The following is a 19,701-nucleotide window of genomic DNA, read 5'->3' on the forward strand; positions in this document are numbered from 1 at the left end:
CCCTCAGACCGAAAGGAGTGTATTGAAATTCCCTCGAACTGAGAACAGCGTAACTGAGAAGAGTGAGATGGGCCCCTGAAGAAAGCGCATTGAAAATTCCCCCGGACTGAAAGGAGTGTAGTGAAATTTCCTCAAACTGAGAAGAGTAACTGAGAGGAGTGAGATGAGCCCGAGAAAAGTGTATTGAAAATTCCCTCAGACTGAAAGGAGTGTATTGAAATTCCCTAGAACTGAGAAGAGTGTATGAGAGGAGTGACATGAGCCCCAGAGGGGAGTGTATTGAAAATTCCCTCAGACTGAAAGGAGTGTATTGAAATTCCCTAGAACTGAGAAGAGTGTTACTGAGAGGAGTGACATGAGCCCCAGAGGGGAGTGTATTGAAAATTCCCTCAGACCGAAAGGAGTGTATTGAAATTCCCTCGAACTGAGAACAGCGTAACTGAGAAGAGTGAGATGGGCCCCTGAAGAAAGCGCATTGAAAATTCCCCCGGACTGAAAGGAGTGTAGTGAAATTTCCTCAAACTGAGAAGAGTAACTGAGAGGAGTGAGATGAGCCCGAGAAAAGTGTATTGAAAATTCCCTCAGACTGAAAGGAGTGTATTGAAATTCCCTAGAACTGAGAAGAGTGTATGAGAGGAGTTACATGAGCCCCAGAGGGGAGTGTAGTGAAAATTCCCTCAGACTGAAAGGAGTGTATTGAATTTCCCTCGAACTGAGAACAGCGTAACTGAGAAGAGTGAGATGAGCCCCTGAAGAAAGCGCATTGAAAATTCCCCCGGACTGAAAGGAGTGTAGTGAAATTTCCTCAAACTGAGAAGAGTAACTGAGAGGAGTGAGATGAGCCCGAGAAAAGTGTATTGAAAATTCCCTCAGACTGAAAGGAGTGTATTGAAATTCCCTCGAACTGAGAACAGCGTAACTAAGAGTGAGATGAGCTCCTGAAGAAAGCGCATTGAAAATTCCCCTGGACTGAAAGGAGTGTAGTGAAATTTCCTCAAACTGAGAAGAGTAACTGAGAGGAGTGAGATGAGCCCCTGAGAAAAGTGTATTGAAAATTCCCTCAGACTGAAAGGAGTGTATTGAAATTCCCTAGAACTGAGAAGAGTGTAACTGAGAGGAGTGACATGAGCCCCAGAGGGGAGTGTATTGAAAATTCCCTCAGACCGAAAGGAGTGTATTGAAATTCCCTCGAACTGAGAACAGCGTAACTGAGAAGAGTGAGATGAGCCCCTGAAGAAAGCGCATTGACAATTCCCCCGGACTGAAAGGAGTGTAGTGAAATTTCCTCAAACTGAGAAGAGTAACTGAGAGGAGTGAGATGAGCCCGAGAAAAGTGTATTGAAAATTCCCTCAGACTGAAAGGAGTGTATTGAAATTCCCTAGACTCGAAAAGAGTGTATGAGAGGAGTTACATGAGCCCCAGAGGGGAGTGTAGTGAAAATTCCCTCAGACTGAAAGGAGCGTATTGAAATTCCCTCGAACTGAGAACAGCGTAACTAAGAGTGAGATGAGCTCCTGAAGAAAGCGCATTGAAAATTCCCCCGGACTGAAAGGAGTGTAGTGAAATTTCCTCAAACTGAGAAGAGTAACTGAGAGGAGTGAGATGAGCCCCTGAGAAAAGTGTATTGAAAATTCCCTCAGACTGAAAGGAGTGTATTGAAATTCCCTAGAACTGAGAAGAGTGTAACTGAGAGGAGTGACATGAGCCCCAGAGGGGAGTGTATTGAAAATTCCCTCAGACCGAAAGGAGTGTATTGAAATTCCCTCGAACTGAGAACAGCGTAACTGAGAAGAGTGAGATGGGCCCCTGAAGAAAGCGCATTGAAAATTCCCCCGGACTGAAAGGAGTGTAGTGAAATTTCCTCAAACTGAGAAGAGTAACTGAGAGGAGTGAGATGAGCCCCTGAGAAGAGTGTATTGAAAATTCCCTCAGACTGAAAGGAGTGTATTGAAATTATCTAGAACTGAGAAGAGTGTAACTGAGAGGAGTGACATGAGCCCCAGAGGGGAGTGTCATGAAAATTCCCTCAGACTGAAAGGAGTGTATTGAAATTCCCTAGAACTGAGAAGAGTGTAACTGAGAGGAGCGACATGAGCCCCAGAGGGGAGTGTATTGAAAATTCCCTCAGACTGAAAGGAGTGTATTGAAATTCCCTAGACTGAGAAGAGTGTAACTGAGAGGAGTGACATAGGCCCCAGAGGGGAGTGTATTGAAAATTCCCTCAGACTGAAAGGAGTGTATTGAAATTCCCTCGAACTGAGAACAGCGTAACTGAGAAGAGTGAGATGAGCCCCTGAAGAAAGCGCATTGAAAATTCCCCCGGACTGAAAGGAGTGTATTGAAATTTCCTCAAACTGAGAGGAGTGAGATGAGCCCCTGAGAAAAGTGTATTGAAAATTCCCTCAGACTGAAAGGAGTGTATTGAAATTCCCTAGAACTGAGAAGAGTGTAACTGAGAGGAGTGACATGAGCCCCTGAGGGGAGTGTATTGAAAATTCCCTCAGACTGACAGGAGTGTATTGAAATTCCCTAGAACTGAGAAGAGTGTATGAGAGGAGTGACATGAGCCCCTGAGGGGAGTGTATTGAAAATTCCCTCAGACTGACAGGAGTGTATTGAAATTCCCTAGAACTGAGAAGAGTGTATGAGAGGAGTGACATGAGCCCCTGAGGGGAGTGTATTGAAAATTCCCTCAGACTGATAGGAGTGTATTGAAATTCCCCCGAACTGAGAACAGCGTAACTGAGAGGTGTGACATGAGCCCCTGAGGAAAGCGTATTGAAACTTTTCTCGGACTGAAAGGAGTGTAGTGAAATTTCCTCAAACTGAGAAGAGTAACTGAGAGGAGAGAGAGATGAGCCCCTGAGAAAAGTGTATTGAAAATTCCCTCAGACTGAAAGGAGTGTATTGAAATTCCCTAGAACTGAGAACAGCGTAACTGAGAGGAGCGAGATGAGCCCCTGAGGAAAGCGTATTGAAACTTTTCTCAGACTGAAAGGAGTGTAGTGAAATTTCCTCAAACTGAGAAGAGTAACTGAGAGGAGTGAGATGAGCCCCTGAGTAAAGTGTATTGAAAATTCCTCAGACTGAAAGGAGTGTATTGAAATTCCCTAGAACTGAGAAGAATGTAACTGAGAGGAGTGACATGAGCCCCAGAGGGGAGTGTATTGAAAATTCCCTCAGACTGAAAGGAGTGTATTGAAATTCTTTCGAACTGAGAACAGCGTAACTCAGAAGAGTGAGATGAGCCCCTGAAGAAAGCGCATTGAAAATTCCCCCGGACTGAAAGGAGTGTAGTGAAATTTCCTCAAACTGAGAAGAGTAACAGAGAGGAGTGAGATGAGCCCCTGAGAAAAGTGTATTGAAAATTCCCTCAGACTGAAAGGAGTGTATTGAAATTCCCTAGAACTGAGAAGAGTGTATGAGAGGAGTGACATGAGCCCCTGAGGGGAGTGTATTGAAATATCCTTCAGACTGAAAGGAGTGTATTGAAATTCCCTCGAACTGAGAACAGCGTAACTGAGAAGAGTGAGATGAGCCCCTGAAGAAAGCGCATTGAAAATTCCCCCGGACTGAAAGGAGTGTAGTGAAATTTCCTCAAACTGAGAAGAGTAACTGAGAGGAGTGAGATGAGCCCCTGAGAAAAGTGTATTGAAAATTCCCTCAGACTGAAAGGAGTGTATTGAAATTCCCTAGAACTGAGAAGAGTGTATGAGAGGAGTGACATGAGCCCCTGAGGGGAGTGTATTGAAAATTCCCTCAGACTGACAGGAGTGCATTGAAATTCTTTCGAACTGAGAACAGCGTAACTGAGAAGAGTGAGATGAGTCCCTGAAGAAAGCGCATTGAAAATTCCCCCGGACTGAAAGGAGTGTAGTGAAATTTCCTCAAACTGAGAAGAGTAACTGAGAGGAGTGAGATGAGCCCCTGAGAAAAGTGTATTGAAAATTCCCTCAGACTGAAAGGAGTGTATTGAAATTCCCTAGAACTGAGAAGAGTGTATGAGAGGAGTGACATGAGCCCCTGAGGGGAGTGTATTGAAAATTACCTCAGACTGACAGGAGTGTATTGAAATTCCCTCCAACTGAGAACAGCGTAACTGAGAGGAGTGAGATGAGCCCCTGAAGAAAGCGTATTGAAACTTTTCTCGGACTGAAAGGAGTGTAGTGAAATTTCCTCAAACTGAGAAGAGTAACTGAGAGGAGTGAGGTGAGCCCCTGAGAAAAGTGTATTGAAAATTCCTCAGACTGAAAGGAGTGTATTGAAATTCCCTAGAACTGAGAAGAGTGTAACTGAGAGGAGTGACATGAGCCCCTGAGGGGAGTGTATTGAAAATTCCCTCAGACTGAAAGGAGTGTATTGAAATTCCCTCGAACTGAGAACAGCTTAAGGGGGGATATGGCCTGGGAGGGTCAACTTTTGAACCCTTCACCCAATTTGGTTCAAATTTTGAGGGTTATTTCAGCACTATGAGGAAGGATAATCTGCCAAGTTTTAGCATTATCGGTGAACTTTACAGTATGCTACGATTTTTACACTTCAGAAAAAAGACACTTCATTAGGAAGTCTATCGTAGAAAAATACTATTAGCTGGTGGCAAACTACCTGCTTCAATGAGAAGAACAATACCCACAGTGCAACCTAGATAAAAAATATATTGCAAAATATTCAATTATGATGAAAATAGCAACATCCCAAAATTTAAAAAAAATTCTAAAATTTTCATGTTTCAGTTTTTTATTTTTTTTTCATGAAGGAGTGTATTTTTTTAACTGTGAAGTAGTCTATCTTGTTCCCCAGAAAATTTCAGTCCCAGAGAACGTTGAATGATGTCCCTCATTATTCTGAATGTCAAACGATAGCTTTCCTAAAACAAGAATTCCTGTCAAAAAGTGAAACTGAGAAAAATGCGATTGAAGTTTCAACTTCTGTTTTTTTTTATTTTCGGACGATGCCAGAAACTTGAAATCCAACCGAGTCATTGGTGGCACCTTCAACTTCATGGGCGCATTGCTTGCTGGCAGCAGCTTGCGGCTTGTTCTCAAAATCCGCCTGGGACATAGGTGGCACCTTCGACCTCCAGGCTCTGTTGCTCCCTGGCAATAGCCTCCAGCTTCCGTCTTTTGTGTGCGAGCTTTGATGAGTCCTGTGCCTTCACGATCTTCCCCAGAGTCACCTTGTGGGCATGCTTCTCCTGGTGGCTTCCTGGGGTGATGCCCATCTTTTGGAGCGTCCTTTCGAAACCTTTAGGTCCAAGGTTGAACTCGAGGACAGCTAGGGCGACAGCTGTCTCGACAGTTCGCAAGGAGGCGAACTCCGTCTTGGGGCATCGCTTCCAAATAAGGGCGTTGAAAGACTCGTTCGCATTTTGTGTCATCATGCGGGAGCATCGGAGGAGCAACTCCTTTCGCGACAGCCGGTTGTACACTGGAACAAGCTCTCTTGCAACGTCTTTGGAGAATGCTGGTCTGTGTGGCCGTGGTGTCGAAGGCTTCCCTGCTGCTTCAAGGGCCTTGTGGCGGTTATAATGGCACCACGAATCCTCGCCATCTGGACAGCCCACGTGACGGGGCTCCTCGTCTGTGGAGTACGTGTGGAACAGGCTGGCAAAGATGGCTCGCTGCATCTTCACGCCATCAGGCGCGTTGTCCTTCAAAGCGCAAGCATAGTAGTTCGTCAGCTTTTTCATCACTACGTTGGTCAGCTTCCCTTTTCCTCCCAGTCCTTTTTTTGTTTTCTTGAGTTTCTCCAGACCTGCATACATCCTCTTTGCTACGTGATTGATGCAATCCTCCTTGTGGATGTCCTTGTCGTACAGGTCAAGGCTGGACACATGCGTGAAGGCCTTGCTGTCGCCGTCGCACAAAACAGTGACGTACTGCATATTGTGTAGCTCAATAGACCGGCTGAAGATGGTTGCAGCCGCCTGTACCTCCATTGCATTGGACGATCCCTCGTAGTTCTTCTGGCAAGTTGCCTTGTGGGTTTCTGCCCACTCCTCGAAGTGTTCGTCGTCTTCATTGGGGCCCAACTCGCACCCGTGGCAATACTTGCTCTGGACCGAAAAGTCAAGCACCAAGCCGGTCTCCAGTTCGATAGCAACGCCAACTCCGAAGTGCGATGTATGGCCACGTTTATGCCACGTGCCATCGTAGCTGATGCAGACATCTAAACGATCGCTGCCGGCGCTCGGGTTCCCGGTCGGTTGCGCGCCCCTCACGGCTTGCGCAGCGTCCCTCATTGCGTCACTCGCCGCTTGCATCGCCGCATCGTGTACTTTCGCCGCGATCTTCTGGTACGACTTGACGTGCATCGGGGGCGGAGCGTTGAGGCCCCCGAAAAGATTCGTGAGCTTCGTAAAACTGATGCCACAGTCTCTTCCAACGACGCCGAGACGCACCGCGAGTTCGTTCTGTCGAGACTTGCCAATTGACGGTGAATGCGGTGTCGTGACGATGTCTCCGCAAGTCGAGCAGCTAACAACGAACTGAAGGTTGACGCCAATTCCTTCTTCTCGCAAGCTCAGCAGTTCTCCGTGGCACTTGGGGCAGAGCAAAGCCGCAACAAGAGTTTGCACGGCCGACACACTGAGGAGCCGATAGCCGTCCAGCGGCTTTTCAACGGGAGCGTCTGTCGGCTCAGGGTCGTCCGTAGTCCCCGCGTCAAAATCGAGCAGGCTGAGCTTCTTCTCGAACGTGGTCAGCACATCCGATTCGGAGGAGACAGGAAGCCGATGAGCATTCGGAGATGAAGCTGTAGGCTCCAATGTCCGCAAAGCCGCACTTGAGCTTGAAGATGGTGATGGTGACGGCGGCGGCGGAGACGGCGACGATGGTGCCGGCGGAGACGGGTCCCCGTCCTTTCCGTGGAGTACCGCTGATCGACCCCTCGGTTTTCGCCATCGAGAACGCCGGCCAAAGCTACTGCGAGTGCTAACCTTGGAGGCAGGCGTTCCTCGGCAGAAAAACTACCGGGAACAAAGCTACCGGGAACAAAAAGGGAAAACGAATCTAAACAGCGGCGAAGTAGCGATACGATCAGAAGCGAAAGAAGCAGCCGAAAGCGCGCGTATCAGGCGAACAAGGAGCTACGTCACCGAAGGCGGCCAATCATGAGCCCCGTTTCGGGTCGCAACCAATGGGATTGCTGGTATCACAGTTCCCACGTTTTTTCGGCTTGTTTGTACGGGGTTCTCCCGGGCCACAGATAGCCTCCAATGTAGCAAGCTTCTATGGGCAGAAACTAGAAGAAACGGCGCTTCCAACGAGGGTAAGATACCTCGGCTGCGTCGAACGAGCGCGGAGTAGGCCTAATTTGAAAATGCCGAACTTCGCTGTTCTGCTCGCACGGCGGATCGCCGCGCGCAGCCCGCGCGGCCGCGAGCTTGTCGAAAATAATTTTTTGCGAAATAAATACTGCGTATTTATAAATGAAACTTTCTGAAACTATGCTCCAGAATATAGTGAACCCAAATATAATATTTTTTAAAAATGCATTTTTTCGAAAAAAAATGGAATTTCGGGGTTGTATCCCCCCTTAACTGAGAAGAGTGAGATGAGCCTCTCAGAGGAGTGTATAGAAAACTCCCTCAGACTGAAAGGAGTGTATTGAAATTCCCTCAAACTGAGAAGAGTATAACTGAGAGGAGTGACATGAGCCCCAGAGGGGAGTGTAATGAAAATTCCCTCAGACTGAAAGGAGTGTATTGAAATTCCCTAGAACTGAGAAGAGTGTAACTGAGAGGAGTGACATGAGCCCCAGAGGGGAGTGTATAGAAAATTCCCTCAGACTGAAAGGAGTGTATTGAAATTACCTAGAACTGAGAACAGCGTAACTGAGAAGAGTGAGATGAGCCCCTGAAGAAAGCGCATTGAAAATTCCCCCGGACTGAAAGGAGTGTAGTGAAATTTCCTCAAACTGAGAGGAGTGAGATGAGCCCCTGAGAAAAGTGTATTGAAAATTCCCTCAGACTGAAAGGAGTGTATTGAAATTCCCTAGAACTGAGAAGAGTGTAACTGAGAGGAGTGACATGAGCCCCTGAGGGGAGTGTATTGAAAATTCCCTCAGATTGACAGGACTGTATTGAAATTCCCTAGAACTGAGAAGAGTGTATGAGAGGAGTGACATGAGCCCCTGAGGGGAGTGTATTGAAAATTCCCTCAGACTGACAGGAGTGTATTGAAATTCCCCCGAACTGAGAACAGCGTAACTGAGAGGAGTGACATGAGCCCCTGAGGGGAGTGTATTGAAAATTCCCTCAGACTGACAGGAGTGTATTGAAATTCCCCCGAACTGAGAACAGCGTAACTGAGAGGTGTGACATGAGCCCCTGAGGAAAGCGTATTGAAACTTTTCTCGGACTGAAAGGAGTGTAGTGAAATTTCCTCAAACTGAGAAGAGTAACTGAGAGGAGTGAGATGAGCCCCTGAGAAAAGTGTATTGAAAATTCCCTCAGACTGAAAGGAGTGTATTGAAATTCCCTAGAACTGAGAACAGCGTAACTGAGAGGAGCGAGATGAGCCCCTGAGGAAAGCGTATTGAAACTTTTCTCAGACTGAAAGGAGTGTAGTGAAATTTCCTCAAACTGAGAAGAGTAACTGAGAGGAGTGAGATGAGCCCCTGAGTAAAGTGTATTGAAAATTCCTCAGACTGAAAGGAGTGTATTGAAATTCCCTAGAACTGAGAAGAATGTAACTGAGAGGAGTGACATGAGCCCCAGAGGGGAGTGTATTGAAAATTCCCTCAGACTGAAAGGAGTGTATTGAAATTCCCTCGAACTGAGAACAGCGTAACTGAGAAGAGTGAGATGAGCCCCTGAAGAAAGCGCATTGAAACTTCCCCCGGACTGAAAGGAGTGTAGTGAAATTTCCTCAAACTGAGAAGAGTAACTGAGAGGAGTGAGATGAGCCCCTGAGTGTATTGAAACTTCCCTCAGACTGAAAGGAGTGTATTGAAATTCCCTAGAACTGAGAAGAATGTATGAGAGGAGTGACATGAGCCCCTGAGGGGAGTGTATTGAAAATTCCCTCAGACTGACAGGAGTGTATTGAAATTCCCCCGAACTGAGAACAGCGTAACTGAGAGGAGTGACATGAGCCCCTGAGGGGAGTGTATTGAAAATTCCCTCAGACTGACAGGAGTGTATTGAAATTCCCCCGAACTGAGAACAGCGTAACTGAGAGGTGTGACATGAGCCCCTGAGGAAAGCGTATTGAAACTTTTCTCGGACTGAAAGGAGTGTAGTGAAATTTCCTCAAACTGAGAAGAGTAACTGAGAGGAGTGAGATGAGCCCCTGAGAAAAGTGTATTGAAAATTCCCTCAGACTGAAAGGAGTGTATTGAAATTCCCTAGAACTGAGAACAGCGTAACTGAGAGGAGCGAGATGAGCCCCTGAGGAAAGCGTATTGAAACTTTTCTCAGACTGAAAGGAGTGTAGTGAAATTCTGTCGAACTGAAACGAGTAACTGAGAGGAGTGAGATGAGCCCCTGAGGGGAATGTATTGAAAATTCCCTCGGACTGAAAGGAGTGTAGTGAAATTCCTTCGAATTAAGAGGTGTATGTTGAGATTACATCAAACTGAGAGTAGTGTAAATGAGAGGAGCTTCTAGGTGTGTATATTCAGATTAAATCCCGCTTTAGCAGATATGAGCCACCCATTGATGCCTAACTATGGGTGAAAGCTATCTCCACCCATCCGCAGTATTGTTTACAGTATCTCTCAAATTCCGCACTGCTTTACCCCATCGATACCAAGAACAGGAGGGCTTCTCTGCCGTCATTCAAGGCACGAAGGTGTTTTGTAAGATCCAATTCCTTCAGAACCACCGGCTAAGAAGGTTTGTGGCATCCTTTGCAGCTCATTGCAAAGCGAAACGAAGTGCGCATAGTCTAAGATTCGTTCCGGGCATGCCGCAGCGCAGCCTACCGTAGTTGATGGCCTCCATGGCAATGCCGGCGGCGTCCTTGCCATAGCCCTTCTCGTACAGCTGCACCATCTGCTTGCCAGAGTGCTTCTCAGGCGGGTGCAGGGCGTTCAGGTGCCGCATGTGCGTCCGCAGCTGCTCCACGGCGCCTGCCCGGAACGTGTCGCAGGCTGCAATCAGCACGCGGCAGTTGTTCTCCACCAGCCAGAAGCAGATCTGCGCCAGGGGGAGCGAGCCCGTCAAAACAGTTTTTTTCTTGAGACTAAGCCAACCTCAAAACTAGGTTTCTCGGGAAAAAGAAACAATAAAGGTAAGAAAGCCACGCTATATCTGTCAAGACCGGTTACAACAAAGTCAACGGGAATCTGAAATCACTTCGATATGTCTGCTTGCTTATTATATGTACAAAAATAAGATAACTCACAAAAAAAACACGCAAAAATAAGATAACACGATCCGTCGCGGGCACATGTTTACCGTGCCTGCAGAAAGCGACTACCAACTGCAGAAAGCGGCTGCCAACTGCAGAAAGCGGCTGCCAACTGCAGAAAGCGGCTAGCAACTGCAGAAAGCGGCTAGCAACTGCAGAAAGCGGCCAACTGCAGAAAGCAAACAAATGCGTTTGGTTCCGCAGAGCTTGTCACTCAAACGCGTCGCCGACCGCATTGAGGTGCCCGACGTCGCGTCACAGCCCACCTTGGCGAGGTTGGTGGACTTTCCGACGCCGTTGACTCCGCAGAAGGTCATGACGTAGGGCCTCTGCGCGCGCTGCGACTCGAGCACGTCTCGGAGGATGTTGATGCGGCGCCGGGGGGACAGCAGCTGCACCAGGGACTCGTGCAACGTGGCCTTGACTGTGGACGCCACCCGGCCAAAGGTGCCCAGCACCTTGCCCTCCAGCTTGGCCGCCACCGAGTCGCACAGCTTCTGAGCCACGTCCGTCGCCACGTTCTTGGCTGCGGCAGAGGGGCGGCGGGACGGCGGAAGTGGGAGTTGAGGCCCGTTTGCAAGTACAGCGCAGTGCTTGTCTGACACAAATTCGGCACCGGAAACTATGCCGACCTCAGCAAACTCGGCACTGGCGTCATCTAACGCATGGGCCCGAACGTGGCAAGCCCGGGCAATTCGAATTATTCCCAGTTTCGAGCGGTCGAAACAACCCTTTGAGAATCTCGGGTAAAAGTATAGACTAAACCCCACGATAAAATGCTTCTCCAGCCTAAACACGATTTAAGTGAGCTTAATTCGGCACTATGCACGACCCCGACCCGGGCACTGACAAGTGTCGAACAAGGAGAGTGTCTCACTGATGAGGTGGTCCCTCAGCTTCTCCAAGACAGGTACCATGTCCTCTGCAGCAATGCTTTTGGAACCAACCAGGCCCCGGAACATGCTGAACATGCCGCCAGCCTTGCCTCTGAAAGAGATCATTTTATAGAAGAGTTGTCAAAAAAGAGTACACACATAATTTGTGCTTTCATCAACCGTGGATTTTTTAATTTTGGTTTCAACGAGGGTGAGAAACACCCAGAGGAAAACCTAAAGCCCTGATCAAATCCCTCGTAACTGTCGAACGCTGCTTGGACTCTGCTGTAATAAGTGCCGTATTTAAACGAATGTAGGTTGACCCATTTTTTAATTTTCGAAAATCTGAAAGGGGGGGGGGGGGGGGGGTAGACTTACAATCAAACCAAAGCATTCCACCACCGACGAAAACGAAACAATCACGGTATCAAGAACACCTCGAGTTGTTACGAGCTCAGCTAGTTGTACCTGTAGCCTTGCACCAATCTGTGCGCCCATTTTACAGGTTCTTTTTTTAGTTTGCACAAACGAGTATTATTGACAGCTATTAACAATTTCGCCCAAATGTACAGCGGTGAACGGCGCACGGCGTGCCCGACTCTTGAGGGTGGCAGTACTCCTTGTAAAAGCCACCCCGAAGGCTGCTGGAACAGCCTCACTCCCCGCGGCTTCTTTTCGCAGTTTTTCACACGATTCACGGTCACTAGTTGTTCGATCGAGTGTCGAGTTCATGCTGGAGTGCCAACCACGCTTTTTTGTATTGACACACGTGATCCGTGCAGTTTAGGTTTTCGGTGCTCCTTTACTGCAGTCCTTTATCCAGAAGCAACCAACGACTGCACTGCTGGATGCAAGTTCGATTAGTCAAAGTGGGTGTTCCTCCAGTATGCAATGGCATGGGATCTTAACTGTGACAGAAAACGAGAAGGCTTCCGTGGGCCAAAGTCTCGATAGGTGAGGATGCCGTCCGGAGTTGGGAGGTCAGGCTTGCAATGGTACGCCGCAAAACTGCACAGCAATCAGTCCTTACCCCTGGCGTGCAACGCGATTACCAAGCAGGAGCGGAAGATGCGGCGGCTGATGCTGTCATTTGCGAAGTGCAAAATTTTGTTAGACAACACCACCGACGTGCTTTGAGAACGTAGCAGTGATGACAACGGGACTTACATCACCAGTGCAGACGAATTGTAGCATCTAGTCACAGACACAGTGAGAACAACAGGGGGCAGTCCAGTGTAGACCGCATATAACATATGTTGCGAAACTCGCGAAAATCGGCACTATAAGCGGTACCGCGCTATAACCAAAACATAAATTTTTCAGGCCAAAACACATGCCACCAGACAACTTACGTTTGTAAAAGAATTTATGAAAAATAAAGCTTAGTTTGAGGAAAGTCTTTATTTCACCAGACCGGTACACTTCTCTCTCAATTGTGTCACACATTTTGAAATGAGCGACTTTTGCCTAGCGCAGCCTTATAACGGCGTCGCGGGTTGCAGACGGACGTTGCGAACGTTCAGGATTGCTAACCCTAATCACTTTTCTCCAGTGATGAAAACGCGTGAAAATTTGCATCCTTTATACGGTACGCGCCAGTAATACCTTCAACTTGAGTACAGGCATGAACTGCTCCAAATAAGAAACCCGGGCGATGTTCGAAAACACAAACGCTTAGAAATCACCACTGTAGTCGAAGTAAACAAACACGACGACACGGGCGTTTCTGCTGTCTTGAGAGTGCCGCCACGACATCGCCGCACGAGTAGGTGGATCTTCCCTTCTAGTACGTGCTGGGTTATCATAGTGACGCACGCAACGAAAATTCACAGTCAAGGATAGCGCTTTTACACGGAACGATGAGCTTCCACCACGCCGTCTACGTCGACGATCACAACCGACGCCATGTTTGTGGATAGAAGCAGCCGGCCCGCGACCGCGAGTGTCGCTTGTGGCTCGCCAGGCTGGCGCCGTTATCTAGTGTCGCACAGGGAAGCGTGCTCGCTGCGCCGGTCAGTCGGCGCGGTCGCCGGGCTGTTGCAGAAACCGCACTATAACCGGTATTTCCCTTCGCGAGCCCGCATTTTAAGCGGTATGTAATTACATGGAGTTCTATGGGAGGCGAACCGGTGGTTTAGAAAAGCCGCGTTATACCCGGTCCTGCACTATAAGCGGTTACGTTGTAAGTGGTCTATACTGTAATAAGGTTGAAAGCTGGGCTAGTTGGTAATCGTTGTACATAATGGAATAAAACAGTACAAACATACAAAAAGGAAGAGACAAACCAGACAGGAGAGAGCTTTGCCTCTTTTGTAGACGGCCTTGCCTCAAAGAACAGACCAACGCAAAGGAGCTCGCAGCTTAATGTGACAAAGGAGTTCCCAGCTCTCTTCAAAGGATTAGGCCACATCAAGGACGCCTACCACGTGCAATTCCAAGACGAAGCAACTCCCTTTGCTGTGAGTTCTCCACGCCGTGTTCCCATACCGTTGTACCAGCAAACCAAAAAAGAACTGCAGCGGATGAAATCTATCCGAGTTATATCTCCTGTGGATAAGCCAACGGACTGGTGTGCACCTATGGTGATAGTACCAAAACCAGATGGTACAGTGAGGATTTGAGTGTACTTTACAAAACTCAACTGTTACGTAGAGAAAAAGAAAGTAGGGGTGTGCGAATACCGAATAGTAGCTTTCGAATCGAATACCGAATCGAATCAAGAAAAAAAAAAAACGAATATCGAATCGAATAGCGATTTTATTCGTAGGAATTTTTCAAAGTGTGCTGAGAATGCGATTATTATATGTGCAGAGTATGCGCCTGGTGCAGAATATACGTCCTGTACAAAACAAAAGCCAAAATGTACAAAAGTTTCGGTGAAAAAAAAAAAAAAGCAGTTGCTGTTGAACGTTGGGCACTAAAGATCCAATTTTATGGTGCAAACATAATCTATCTACCCTAAACTTCACAAAAAAAAAAAAAAAAAGTTTCAGCCATGCATGCCTTTTTTTTCTCTTTAAAAACACAACCTAACACCGCAACTTCTTTTTTTTAAATATTTGTATATCTCAGAAAATTGGCATTTTGCGATAGTTGGTCTCCATTTTAAGGAAAGAAAATGGCACCTGGGATTTGATTTCACATAAATAAATAGACAGGTGTTAAATCTGAGTAAACAGCAACGAGGTAAACTGGCTTAAACAATATAGTCTAAAGTAAGAAAAAAAAACGTGGTTAGGTGGCGCAAGTCACCGTCCAACTGCCGCTACGCATCCATTTTTTCGTTTATCTATCCTGTTTTAGAGAGCCTTGATTTAAAAGAGGGAGCAACCGAAACCGAAACCACAGAGACTGCTCCATCGCAGGTTGATCGTGAATGCGCATGTGTTGTGTTGTCGCGTGGAAAGAAGGCGAACAAACAGAAGAGCGGCGACGCCTGCCCTGCCTGCCCGAACCCGACCGACGATTTCGTCTTTTTGGCGCCTTCTCGCAGTTCGTAATTCAAACGCGGCTATCGAGCGGTTGGAAACCCTCTCAAATCTAGGCACATTATTTTTCCGTTCCGTTTCTTCCGCGCCAAGCCTAATTCTTTTCACGAGTAAAGCCCCTCGCACTGATCTCATCAGTGGCCCCTCGTTTCAAATTGAAGCGCCGATGTAAAACACTCTTGCCGCACTCGCAGAAATCGGCTACTGCACCACTGCACGACCACAGAAAGAAAACCAACGTTACCACGTCGGCGAAACCAACCGAGTTGTCGTTCTGATTCGGAATCCCAATCAGAATTCGCGGTTCCAAAAGAACGACTACGATAACTCGGTTGGTTTCGCCGGCATGGTAACGTTGGTTTTCTTTCTGTGATCGTGCAGTGGTGCAGTAGCCGATTTCTGCGAGTGCGGCAAGTGTGTTTTACATCGGCGCTTCAATTTGAAACGAGGAGTTTTACTCGTGAAAAGAATTAGGCTTGGCGCGGAATTCCGGCTTCCTAACAATTCCTCTCTGGAAGCGGCGCAAGCGGGATGTTTCAGTCGTGATTCAAGGGTAGATTGTGTCATGATCGTGAGTAAATCTTCGTGTTATAAAGTTTGTGGCGTTCGTTACTTTTCTGTTTTCTAACCTGTGCGTTAGATTTTTGTGGAATGGTCGGACCAAGAGGTGTTTCTCGCATGGTCTGTCTAACATCACGGCGCTTACATCAGGAAAAAAAAATTGCTTTTTTGTTTGCTCCGCGCCCACCGCGCGTCTTTGGCCGAATATATTGAATATTCGAGGAACCAAATACTAGGAATTCGATTCGCGAATCGAATTGTTCGGGAACTTTCTATTCGATTCGAATTCGTATATTCGAGTATTCGCACACCCCTAAAAGAAAGACATTCTATAAACATGGCTACCTTGCCCTCTCGCCAATCACGCACTCTGTCCTGTCTGGTTTGTCTCTTTCTTTTTGTATCTTTGTGCCGTTTTATTCCATTATGGACAAAGAGCAGCTTCAGTTGTCCCTCCTCCAACGTGAGCTTTCTAGTTTCGATAACGCCGGAGCATATCATGTGCCTTGAGCATGCATGCGCAGCTAAAGCATGCCAGAAGGCATCGATCATGGGCTAGATGCTGGGCTTTCGAAAGAGATACCCTGCCATTCTCACGTGTTCGCCGTAAAATTCGCCTCCCAATTTTTTTTATGAGCAATGTCGCGGAGTTGATTTACAAACGAGTCGTTTTACAATCGTATAAATACGGTATGTGGCAGGGCTTGCTCAGAACGTTGAATTGGACAATTTCTTTACTTAAGTTATAGATATCCACGTGTTGTGAGAACTTGAAATGACCGACAAACTGCAAGTGAACATAAAAAAAGGTGTGCATTGGTGATCATGAAAACTTGCGAACCGTACCTTCCACAGAAATGTGGCTCAAGAATGCCGCTAACCTGAGTCTAAATGTAATAAAACACGGGTGCATTGGAGACCAAACATTGCTAGTAATTGAGATTTTCTTGGAAAGTGAAACGTTCCCGTCGACAGAGTTCTTGCCACACCACCTTGCACAGGCTCATTTTGCAATGGCCGTCGTGGTCGATAGGGGCCGACTTTCCGATGCCACTGACAAATAGAGTTTCCTTCACGAGGCAAGACAAATAAAAAGTAACCACCAAACGGCATTGGCAGAATCACTGTGTCATGTATTCGTTTAGACAGCAGGAAGTTAGTCAGCCCAAATAAGCATCTGGTGTCTCTACTACATGTAGATGAGAAAATTAGCCAGTGCAGCACAACTGCTAGCCTGGGGGCCTTTAATGTGCATCTCGCAGCAGCGATGCACGACAGCACACTGGTACAATGCTCGTCCGGACCGTCATGGGCAGGGGAGGGCATTCAATACCAAGGCGGTGTTTGCGATCTCCGTTTGCGGTCTCCGCAGCTGGTCTCCGCCAACTATGTTCTACTGTATTTAGCAGCTCTTGGATGCTCTATTTGGTAAGCTCCCGTCTGTCACGACCTTTGGTATTAGCAGAGACGCCAGGAAATTTAACTTTAGCTTAATTTACCATATTTTTGTATATCATATTATTGATATAAAACTATTTTATGATTCCCTTTGAATTCAATATATCCGAGCTCGACGGTATCATCTAACTAAATCACTACCACAATTAACCCATACCTTTCCCTTCCCCTCACCACAAACGGGGCCCCCCATCATCTCCGCCGATCCAAAAGGGGTCCGCGGAACATAAATGGTTAAGAACCACTGCCCTCGGCCATGCTTTGCTCCTCAACCGTGCACGCGCATGCTCAAGGAGCATGAGATGTCCAGGCGTTGTGGAAGGTAGATGGCTCGTGCTGGAAGCGGGACAACTGCCATCTTCACATTGCCAGAGACTACAATGGCGGACGTTTTTGCGGCTCTTGCAGTATACGTGGTAAGCGGTCTGTGCCACATGCAAGTTGCGACTCGGGCTATTTTGAGGGTATCAGCAACCACCTACCTCTTGCTCGACTGCTGCTTGGCATTGGTCGGCTCCTCTTCGTCTTCGTCCGTCTCTTCCTCGCTTTCCGAGTACTCCATGTCCTTGATCTCCCCTCCGACCTTGCCGACCCACGATCGCTGCAACGCCAGTCGGAGGGCACGCCTCAACACCTCCTTCCTCTCTCGTGTTGCCAATGCACGTTCGGCCAAATTAGTGCGCCATCAGTATTCGGTGAAAAAAAAAGTTAAAGAATGCCTACCGTATTATCGTGACAGATGCCCGCCACCCCCGAAAGATAAGCCACCCATATTTTTTGCACAATATGCTATTTTTTCAAAAACACCGAAAGATGGCCCACTTCTACTGATGGCAGGGCCCTGGCCAATGGTGACCTCAGCAGAAATGGTGCAACTTAGCCGTGGCATGAGATAAACAAACATTGCTGTCTGGGAATGATAGTCGACTTTGGGTCGTTGCTCCTTTCTGCGATCACAAGTTTCGCAGGTCACAAAATAAAAAACTAGAAATATTTACTTTTTTTTCTTTCATCACATACCAAAAGTTAAATTTGCTCCTTATTTTCATCCAATTTGCTTTCGATTTTAGATGGGTTGCTACCTCTCGAGATATTAAGGTAAGAGGTTAGTAGGTACTGTGGTCAACACCTAGCAATTCAGAAGAGGAAAATTTGAAAGAAAAATTGCAAGGCCATTCAGCAAAGTATTAAGAATCTGCCTCATACGCACACTTTTTCAGCTACTGTTTTGACACCTAGAAAAAATTGGAAGAGAAATTGCAAGGCCATTTAGCGATGTATTAAGTATCTGTCTCATACGCACGCCCTTTCAGCTACCTTTTCAATGCTTAAAAGATTTCTCTAGGCTCATCTCAAAATAAGTCACGAAGGTTCGCTAAAATAAATAGTGCTTATTTTAGCGGACTTCTCGCAAGGGCATTCTAGGAGATGCAGTGCATGAAAGAGGAATGTACACATGAAATGAACATATCCCCAGATTTCAGCACATGATTACAGGAGCAAGTATTGTGGCGACTTGCAAAGATTTTTTCGACCTTTTGCAAGTCTGCCAGGTGCTGCGAGTTTATGATACGGACACAAATGAACAAAAATAGTACATACCATAATGTTCAGAGTCATCGCCCATCCCCAAGTCATCGCCCACCCGACTTTTTGGACGAATATCGAATTCTAAAAAACACAAAGTGATAGTCCACAACTACAAATACCCCAATGTGGATTCCACGATCCGCAAACATTCATCAATGGTGTGGACGCGGACCTTGCGGTAGGAGGACGTCCGTTACTAAGTAAAACGAAGGAGGCAAAAACACTTGTTTCTGTTTACCCATTTTGTCCCAGATTTCCGTGATCCCAAAGTCGTAGTAGATGTGTGTGAAAAAAAAAACGATGAATATAACAAAGTAAAACTTTGTTTTGCTTACAAAAAATTTTGTTTGAAGAAAAAAAAAAGGTAGGAAAGACACCAAGAGCAGTAACCCAGGTCAAAGTATGTTTCTGCCAAAGTAAGGACGCTCCTCCTCCCGGAATGTCGTGACCACGGTTGTAAGTTTGTGCAACGTTTAAGACAAAGCCAACGGGTAAATAAAGATTTGCTAAAATGCTGCACACAGGCGTTTGTAGAGCATCCTATTTCGAGCTTTGTGTTCGTGGTACCGTCCACGCCGCACAGCAACGCCGCCGCCTCAGCTTGTGTTAATAGCACGCCATACATGGACACACGCATGTATCTGCCAAACAAGAAAGTTGCACAAGATCTTTCAAATGACAAGGCGGCCAACTTGGCTCGACGCCAAAGTATTTGCCAACACAATCGCTGGCTTTCCCGCTTCCCCAGCGCATGAAACTAATTTATGTTTTGAGTTTAATGTATCTCTTGTGCAGGCACGCCAGGCACGTACAAAGAAATGGGCTTTTCATTTTTTTGCTTTTTCTATATTTTTGTGCTTACCCATAGAGACATAGCCCACCCTTTTTTTTTAATGAATTTTAGACGGCAGGGGGTGGACGATGACCTGGGATGTTACGGTAGTTATCTCCCCTTTTCGTTAATGACAAAGTTCCTTATTGAATGCTAGTTTCCCAAGCTAACAGACAGCCTGACAGTAGACCGCTAGGGTAACGAATGATACCTGGAACAATCTGCGGCAGCATTTCAATTTATCGACCAAACCATCGCATGTAAAAAAACACAGCCAATGCTCACGTTCGAAATTTGCTGGCGCACACGATTGGGTCTTCCACTGCCTCGGCGTCCTCTCCCACCTCTTCTTACGACAGAGAATGCAGAGATGGAAGAATGTCCGGTGGGGCGATTCACGACGTGTTGACACATGCATGCATGCATATTTAATTGACGGTGCGAGGGTTTGGTAGGCGGCTACCTCCACTACCCTCCGCATCCGTCCGAAGCCATGATTCGGATGGGCACGAAATTTGAGTCGGCTTCCGTCAGAATGCAG

General features: G+C 46.9%; 1 protein-coding gene across 1 annotated transcript in view; it reads right to left on the reverse strand.

Annotated features, from left to right (window-relative positions):
* LOC8043889 (signal recognition particle receptor subunit alpha) overlaps positions 1 to 19,701 on the reverse strand; it is a 56,693-nt gene that overhangs the window by 11,523 nt on the left and 25,469 nt on the right. The window contains exons 7-10 of the mRNA XM_029976765.3: positions 17,221 to 17,339; positions 11,234 to 11,343; positions 10,623 to 10,882; positions 9,929 to 10,142 (exon numbers count right to left, since the gene is read on the reverse strand). Of these exons, the coding sequence (XP_029832625.2) occupies positions 9,929 to 10,142; positions 10,623 to 10,882; positions 11,234 to 11,343; positions 17,221 to 17,339 (703 nt within the window). The remainder of the gene's footprint in view (positions 1 to 9,928; positions 10,143 to 10,622; positions 10,883 to 11,233; positions 11,344 to 17,220; positions 17,340 to 19,701) is intronic.

This window comes from Ixodes scapularis, unplaced genomic scaffold (genome assembly GCF_016920785.2).
Source record: "Ixodes scapularis isolate PalLabHiFi unplaced genomic scaffold, ASM1692078v2 PGA_scaffold0__279_contigs__length_252992795, whole genome shotgun sequence".
Classification (NCBI taxonomy): Eukaryota; Metazoa; Arthropoda; class Arachnida; order Ixodida; family Ixodidae; genus Ixodes; species Ixodes scapularis.